The sequence below is a fragment of the Notothenia rossii genome, assembly GCF_949606895.1.
Source record: "Notothenia rossii genome assembly, chromosome: 9".
In the NCBI taxonomy this organism is placed as follows: Eukaryota; Metazoa; Chordata; class Actinopteri; order Perciformes; family Nototheniidae; genus Notothenia; species Notothenia rossii.
Genome location: NC_136907.1, coordinates 51,702,505 through 51,711,721, shown reverse-complemented (window position 1 = coordinate 51,711,721; position 9,217 = coordinate 51,702,505). Strand labels below are relative to the sequence as shown.

Sequence of the window (9,217 nt, the reverse complement as noted above, 5' to 3'; positions counted from 1 at the left end):
ATCATTGTAAACATCTAGGGCCAGAACTTTCTTTAGTTCATCCTTACTGTTGTTCTGTCTATACATTGTATTCGTATATCCTTGTGTGACCTGTAGCCTACATGTCCTGTGTTTTTCCTTCTTATTGCTAATTATTGTTGCTATAATTATCTTGTCACCCAGGCAAAAGGAAACGAGGGGGAGAGGATCTGGCCCTGCTGGAACGGCAACTGGACCAGCAGCAGGAACACCAGGTGTAGAACCTGGCCGAGCGGAAGGAAGAGCGGAAGGAAGACCGGGCCGAGGCGAGGAGTTGAGTGAATCGGAAGCAGCTATAAGAATGGAGGAGTGCGAACGAGAAGAGACATTCAATTTAGCCTTCCTGCGCACTCTTGGCCAGTTGCTAGAGGGAATAAGCAGCCGACGGGCCCAGTCTCCTCCGCATCATTGATAAAACCCTACTATAACCTACTATAACCTCTATACAGTATATAGTATTATATTGTTTTATTTACATTTGTACTTTATTGTTTATTTACATTTGTACTTTATTGTTTATTTTTTATCTTTAAAATGTTTAATCTTTAAAAAGTTTATTTTTACCTCTATTTTTTACATACTTTTTATTCAGCAATACAAACATTTTTTTTTAATTATTTGTATTGTAAAATGGCATGCCTTTGTTATGCTGCTGCAACAAACTTTTTTTTTGTTGTTGTAATCTATAACGTCATGACTTTTTATGCTGCAACAAAACACTTGATGATCAATAAAGTACTTCTTTGACTTATCTTATCGCTTGTTGATAAATAATTGCACCCAACAGCGATCATACAGAAAGATGGCATCATCTTAGCATCCCTCTGCAGTTAGAAATATCATAAACACCATCATCATCCACAAAGCACTGTACAGGGGTTGATGGATTTAAGAGAATACTTATCACAGTGAAACCTTTATCATCTGTTGCAGTTAAAGCAAATAAGAGAATAAATACTTGGTTAAATAATACATTTTAACTCTTTTGCAGGACAACTCTGCATACTGTTTGAAATTGAGTTTGCTAGCTTGAGGTCCTCCTCTAAAACATAACATTACATATTTTGTAATTGTATTAACAATACATGATAAATAAATAATACATGTAGTAAAAATTGCTCAATTGTAATACCCTCGTTGTGCTAGACTCAACACATTGCTTATATATTTCAAAGAGAAGAATCTGTGTTGTGTTGCACTGTTGGAGGAGCCTGTGACCTAATATTTTCATTGTCATAACTACACTGTAGCTATGTTCGTATGACAAAATAAAAAACCTTGAACCTTGAGGCTGTGCCTTTCAGACAAACCATGATAATCATATATTATTTTATGCTGTGGATTCTTTAGCCTCCATCCATTTTTACATTTTTTTACACTTGCCTTTATGAATATAGTTTTGCTGTGTTTTACACTTTTGTATTTATAGTTTGCTTTGATATTTGCTTAATTTATAACATTATTATGGGGCAGTAAGTACTGGTGCTTGAAATTCAAATATTTACTAAATAGTCAATTCTGATAAGGTTTTTTTTTGGTTTACATCATTTGACAAACACATGTATGTGAAAAAAAAGAGATTTATTTATGTTCAATACAATACAATGAATATTTAGGTATTACATTATACATTCTCGGTATTCAGGTAGCGCATCAGACCCTCTCGTATGTCCCTGCCCTCCTCCTCTGCACCTTGTGCCACTGCTACCCCTGGCTCTGCTGCTGCTGGTGCATCCCACCCATCATCATAAGCCGCTTTCACACCGCAGGACTTGCCGTACTTTAGTGCCGGCACTAAAGTACCACGGCACTGAATCCGCCAAGGGGCTAGTGCTAATCGCATTCAAACCGCAATACTTTCCCTGAGGCAAGATTACGCTGACGTCACTTCGTCTTCTTCTTCTCTGGGTTTACTGGCAGGCCGCAAAACCACTTCACGGCGAGTACAAAACAAAACGAGAGAAGAAGAACTACATGGGGGAGGGGGTATAAAGCCCACCCGCTGTACATGATATATATATATATATATAATAGGTAGGCTCAGCAGACAGACCGTAGTGCAAAGATAAAGTGTCACATGATTATCTACTAAATAGTGAATTCAGCATCAACTTCACCAAGATGAAGTTCATATCTTCCTAAGATACGTGTTATTTTATGTCCCTACTAGAATCCGAGCTCAAATGACTCAAACCAACAAAATGTCCAAGCAAAGAACCATGTGCACCATGAGGCTGGGTTATAAGGGTAATTTACAAATAAAATACCCCATTATAACAATGGACTTTATCTTTATGTATTTATTATATATTACCCCCTAAGGCTGATTTTGGAAAAGGACATTAACCATTGTTTGGTGTTTTTCCCTTATTTATCTAAAACAAATGACATGATAAATGACTTGTGTTTATGTGTGTAAGACTTGTGTTTCTGCCCCTGCCATTGCTGCACAAGGTTGCAACATTGTAGATAAATTCAACCACCGACACCTGTCTGCTCTCACATTCTTCTATTCTGCAAATTTGGGGTGGGACACAATAGATAAAGCTTCACCAGTTTGTTTGTTTTATTGCACAGTCAAGACATAACAATAACGGCATCACGCCGCTCAAGTAGCTTTTGCGAACATCGCTCAAAACATTTGGAGTTGGGAACTGCTTTCTGTAGAAGCTGCTGCATCCCGTCCCCAGAGTAAATTGCCAGAAGTGCCGACACTTCCTCATCATTCCACCGCTCCGGTGTTGTAGTACGTGTGGTCATAACTACTTTAAAGTACAAAAAACTACTCGCTCAGGTGTGGATGTGGTTTTGTAGCGAGGAAAAAAATGGCTGCCTAACAAAACAAATTCAGAGTCTAACGGGGCGTGGCTTGCAATTTGCCCAGCCAATAGAAATAGAATATAAATTGGCACTCTTTTATCACCAGGTTCGTACCACCTCTCTAGCAGGGACTGAAAATGGCCAAAAGAGTTCCCGGCACTGAGTAGTCTCGGCGGTGTGAACGCGACATTATTGGTACTAACGGAACTAAAGAACCAAAGTACCAGGGAAAGTCCTGCGGTGTGAATGTGGCTATAGGCCTCTACATGACTCTTGCAGAGGTTATGCAGAGCACAGCATGTCAGCACCATTGATTTCACAAGTTTCACATCACAGTCATTTCTTTTCATGAGGCAACGCCACCTTCCCTTCAGTCTACCAAAAGCGTTTTCTACCACTACCCCTGCTCTGCACATTTTCTTGTTGTATGTCACATGTTCTTCTGTCAGATGTCCAGTGTCAGCGAAGGGTTTTAAGAGCCAGTTTTGCAAGAGATAGGCATTGTCGCCAAGGATGTAATAGCCAGCATTCACCTTACCAATGTTCCTGGTGCAAGTTGGAAAGTAGTTGCCACGACTGGCCAACTCCCACAATGAAGACAGTCTCAAAACCCGAGCGTCATGCAAGCTCCCAGGCATTCCTGCAAACACATTCCAGAAATGTCCCTTTCCATCTACAACTCCTTGAAGGATGATGGAGTGCCAGCCTTCACGGTTGAAATAGTCACAGTGGTATTCCTGTGGTGCCAAGATGGGTATGTGTGATCCATCAATAGCACCTACACACTGGGGGAGCCCCCACCTGTTCTCAGTGTAGGCAGCCATTTCTGCAAACTTCTGCTAGTCTGGTGAACGAATTAGTTCCGGTACTAACAACATCTCTGCAGCAGCACAGAAGTCTTGCACACACCGGCACACAGTAGTCCTGCTCACTCCGAAAAGATGTCCAATGCTTCTGTACTCTGAGCCGGTAGCAAGCTTCCACAGTGCGATGGCCACTCTCTTTTTTAGAGGTATACACACGCGGAATGGTGTGTCCTGTTTCTCCATCGCTGGCCGAAGTTTGTTGCACAGGTAGGTGTATGTTTCCTCAGACATCCTGAAGTTCTCCACCCACTGAGTGTGTGTGAAAGATGGAACAATCACATCCCACCACTCGGTAGCTCGGTCGAGCATCCAAACACATGGTCTAAGGCGGCAACATAAAATCTGAAATACACAAACAAAAGCATACATATTTTAATACTTAAAAGTGGTAGCTACAATTAATTAAATACTTGAAACACTTTGGTCGTATAGGGAGCGTGAGCCTAAAAACATTGCTAGTTAGCGAACGTTAGCTTACCAAGTAGCTTTGTAGTGTAGAAGAAGAAGTAGTGATTGGAGTCGTCCTGTAGTCACTGCGGCTTTGTTGGCCTGCCAAAACTCTCGCGTCAGCTTCTTGTATACCTCGTCTTGCTATACGCCGCCTCTTTCGAACCAACTTTTTCCTCTTTCTTGTGATAAGAATCCACACAGTAAGAAACAAGCGAACGATGGCTTCCACATCCTCCATTGTTGTGTGTTGTGTCGCATTGAAGATGACGTCACGGCTGTTTTAAGCAGCGTCTCTCCGCCCGCCAAAAAAACGATCGCTCCGCCTACATTGCGTTACTATAGATACTACCCCAGTTCATAAACTGTAATGGAGACGCGCCATAAAGTGAGCCAGTCCTAACGAGCGAGCCAGTCCTAACAAAGTGAGCCAGTCCTAACGAGCGAGGCCGTGTAGTGGAAACGCGCCATTAGACCCCAAGTTGCACAGGCACAGAAAAATCAGGGTGTCAAAACAGTGCCTCTCCACTCTATCCCCATGGAGGGAGAGGTTGAATATGTCGAGAAGCGTGACCATGGGCTCCGTCCTTTTCCGCAGAGAGACCGTTATGACAGATGCCGGCCTTTCGGGATGGGGTGCGGTGTGGCAAAACAGGTGGGCAGTCGTCTGCTCAGGACTGCACAGAACACATCAACGTGCTAGAGATGCAAGCTGTGAACCTAGCACTGAGGCACTTCCTGCCATACCTGAAGGGGAGGCATATGCTTGTCTGCTCGGACAACGCTACAACGGTGTATCACATAAACCACCAGGGGGGCACACAATCTGCACGCTTGCTAGAGGTGTCCCAGACTTTCCTGACCTGGGCAGCTCCTTGCCTGGCCGGCCTACAGTCAATGTATCTGCCCGGAGAGCAGAACCAAGTCGCCGACTTCCTCTCCCGTCACAAGCCTCCACCAGGGGAGTGGCGGCTTCATCCAGAGGTGGTGGCCAGCATCTGGGGTCTCTTCGGCAGGGCAGAGGAAGATCTCTTTGCCTCGAAGATGTCGACCCACTGCCCCCTATGGTTCTCCTTGATGGAGAAGACCAGCCCTTTGGGTCAGGACGACCTGGCTCATTCATGGCCAGGGTGTCTTCTCTATGCCTATCCACCCCTTCCTCTGATCCTACCAACACTCCTCAGAGTGCTTCATCAGGGCCACAAGCATCTTCTGGTGGCCCCCTTCTGACCAGCCAGGACTTGGTTCTCCCTGCTGCACAGACTCTGCTGCGAGACACCTTGGCGTCTCCCCAACAGGAAAGAACTCTTGTCTCAGCTGGAGGGTCGGATGTGGCACCCCGACCCCTGCTACCTCCAGCTGTGGGTCTGGCCACTGGAGGGCCCGACCCACTGCTGAGCGACTGCATAGAGCCTGTCTGGAGGACTGATCTCAATGCTAGGGCACCATCTAAACGAAAACAGGTGGAAACTGTTCTCTGACTGGTGCCAAAGGCAAAATGAGGACCCAGTACATTGCTCGGTGCCTACTACCCTTGAGTTCCTGCAGTCCCTCCTGGATGACGGCTGGTGTCCCGCTACCGTCAGGGTGTATGTGGCTGCTATATCAGCTCAATGCACAAGGGTTGACAACAACACAGTAGGGAGCCATAGGCTGGTATCCCTCTTTTTAAGGGGAGCTCTGAGGCTTCGCCCCCTGAACATCCCAAGGGCTCCTATACATGGGATCTGTCCTTGGTGCTGGATGCCCTATGCTCGCCTCCCTTTGAACCCTTGTTACACAAAGAACTGAGGTGGCTCTCAGCTAAGACTGCTTTCCTTCTTGCCATCACCTCAGCAAAGCGTGTAAGCGAGCTTCAGGCCTTGTCCGTGAACAGCTCGTGTCTGAGGTGGAACTCAGATGGCTCAGGTGTCACCTTATGGCCGAACATAACGTTCCTCCCTAAGGTGCTGGCACGCTCTCATTTTAATCGGCCTATCCAGCTGGCACGGTTTGACCCCCCATCAGGAGAGGGGGAAGAGAGGTCAAGACTCCTATGCCCGGTGCGGGCCCTTAGAGCTTATCTCCAGACTATCGCAGGCATACGTCAGTCTGAACAGATCTTTCTGTGTTACGGTGGTCCTAGAAGGGGCTGTGCGCTCTCAAAACAGCGCTTGTCCCACTGGATCGTGGACGTCATTGCTCAGGCATACAAGGCGAATGACCGTCCCTTGCCATCCAGAGTAAAGTGCCACTCTACCAGGAGTGTCTCCACGTCATGGGCGACCTTGAGAGGTGTGCCCCTGGAGGACATATGTGCTGCGGCCAGATGGGCATCTCCGAGCACATTCACATTCGCCACATTCGGCGGCATGTGGCACAGTGGGTTGTGCGTAGGTGTTCGGATCAGGGGGTCACAGGTTCAAACCCCACTGCAGTCAGCATGTCGTTGTGTCCCTGGGCTGCGGTCGAATAATCAAAAAATCCGCTCCTAACATCTAACCCTATCGTCTATTCCTTGACCTCTGAGTGAAACGTCACGGGGTTAAGGGATAGTGGATAGGAGAATTCAAAAGGATTTAGGAGAGGAGACTGTGGTACTTTAGAGAATCCGACTGCACTTTCACTATCCAACGTGTTTATGATGCGCCAGCGGACGTCATATGTGCTTCTGCTGCTGTGGGGAAACTATGGAAACTAGTTTTTGGAAGCGGACTACAACATGGATGTATAATAAGGGAGGGACTACTGTAAACTCATCTAGAGACTCTGCACCCTGCTCTGATGCTGTTTTATGCTTTATGAACGTGAACAACAGAGAAACATATTCTTCATGACCAAAGTTGGAATTTAGATACAAAAGGAAACCCTCCGTTCCATATTAATACAAATGATCCCAATACGTATGATTGTATGAACTATGAAAATATCTTAAAATCAATACAAATGTATTTATTATAAACGTTAGTCCTTAACATCTATCACTGTGTATATCACCATTCAAACATCTTTTAAAAGTTGAACAAACCCCACACAGCTCAATAAAGACTGAAATGTTAACTTTATTTGATCATTTCAGTAAAAACTAACGTTCATATTTCTCTTTTTGATTATAATACTGATGAACGTTCAAAACAAAGCACTTTGGCAACTTACCACATATGTTTTAAAATGCCGCAACTTTCATGATATAATTTCTCGGTCATAATCGGTCGCTTCCGTGAACGGCCGACTGTTGTGTGACGGCAAATGCTGCGGCCGCAAGGCATTGTAGGGCAACATTTTCTCCTCTCCTTTCGCCAAGAGAGGTCCAGTGGTTCCTAAGCTAAAGGAGGTTATAAAGGAAGTTTGAAACCTCCTTTCCTATAATCTAGAGCAGGGGTGGGGAACCTTTTTCCTCTCAAGGGCCATTTAAAAAAAATTCAACATCCTCCGAGGGCCGTAAATGATTGACCTCTGCTTAAAAATACTAAAATCAAAGCCCATTCATTTGGCCTTTCTTTCATGCTGTGTAAAGATAAAGCAACCTCTTAATCCAGATATCTTACCATGACTCGCATATGCATGCGCACCGTTGTGGCATGACCACCAAAACAGAAAGATATGGACACAAGATGTGTGCAAATGTATTTAGTTTCCTATGCATGTGAAGATGATTTAAGTGTGGGGGGGGGGGAGCATCAATCTAGTGCACTTTGAGAGCAACATGAAGAGATCTATGGATACATCTCTCAACACCAGCGACGTGCAGTCAGTGGAGGCAGAGCCTCACCTGTCATACTCCAATGTAACGGAAAAACAACTAAAGAAAAACTAAATAGTAATAATAATAAAATGTCTCCACTGATCTATGATGTAAGTGTGATTTCTGTATGATTCCAATCGCTTTTTAAAGTCAAAATCAGCTAATTTGCCGAGCTCCGCTACAACTACGGGTAGCGATGAGAAGTGAGGCAGGGACGAGCTCTGCCTCTCGTAAGCCCACAGTAACTTGCTTGAGCGCGGACACTAATTTAGCGCGGGCACTTATTTTGTGAGCGCGCTCAAAACAGTTACTGTGGGGTGAGGTGAGGCACAGATGAGCTCTGCCTCACCTCAGAATGTGTCACCCCACAGAAACTGGCTGGAAAGCGGACCCTAAGCGCATGCCTGTTACCATCTCACTGTAGGTCACCAATGTAATGTTTGTAGATCCCTTTATTACATTTATCCTCGCCATCCATAGTCTCTAAATAACTTATTTAACGTATATATGATATTTAGGCTCGCTGGTCTCATCATGTAACGGCAATGAAAAAAGCAGCAGGAGAGGCAGCCATAACCTCTGCCGCACGTGAGCCCACAGGTTCTTGTTGCTACTGTTATTCTACGCAGAGACGGATAGACACAAACAACAAACTAGACTTTTGAAACTAGAGGAAGATAAGGAGGACTTTTACAAAAAACTAATAGAGATTGTTGTCCAGAAGGAGAGCATGAACTTAATCTTCAAGTCAAGGTAAGACCACAATTGTAATACAAATGGGATCTTACTAAGAAAGAACAATCCAATATTTAGATTTTGGGTATCCTTTTGTTGAACGGTCTGTTTAAAACGAATCGAAGCATCAGACTAAAAAAGCTTTTGAAAATAACCGAATATTTTCATTAAGGTCAAAATATAATATTTGTAAATCTGACTCTGAAAGAGTCAGTGCCTCACCAGCCATGAACCTCACCACACGTCACTGCTCAACACCCATATGAAAGAGAACTGTCAGCAGATTTATTTTTTCTTTATGGATATTTTACAAATCACTCCCCTTTCAAACTGTATTCCTAACAACTTTTTTTTACTGTCATATATCATTTTATACCTGTTTACTTTATTCTCTTGTTTTTTTATAACTATAATGATCATATACAGATGTGCCTTTACCTCACTGATTGTAGAAAAAGCTTCTTATATTCGTTAGCATAGCTAGCTAACCAGATGCTAATAACAACAAAGTTATTGACTGTATGATCAGTATGACAGATGAACAGATCGCCACTGGGCTTTCAACTAAAGACCCAGCCACGCAGAAACTGCGGCATGTGTACTGCTC

General features: G+C 44.2%; 1 protein-coding gene across 2 annotated transcripts in view; it reads left to right on the top strand.

Moving 5' to 3' along the window:
* Positions 1-725, top strand: part of LOC307018297 (uncharacterized protein) — a 33,307-nt gene extending 32,582 nt beyond the window's left edge. Inside the window, exon 3 of one of the 2 annotated variants that reach the window (XR_013802403.1) lies at positions 163-720. Coding sequence is in view for 1 of the 2 variants with exons in the window: in XM_079648470.1 (XP_079504596.1) it covers positions 163-239 (77 nt within the window). In the remaining variant the exon portion in view is untranslated. Of the gene's footprint in view, positions 1-162 lie in introns of both variants that reach the window. The other variant, XM_079648470.1, reaches the window with a different exon arrangement.
* The last annotated feature ends 8,492 nt before the right edge of the window (positions 726-9,217 follow it).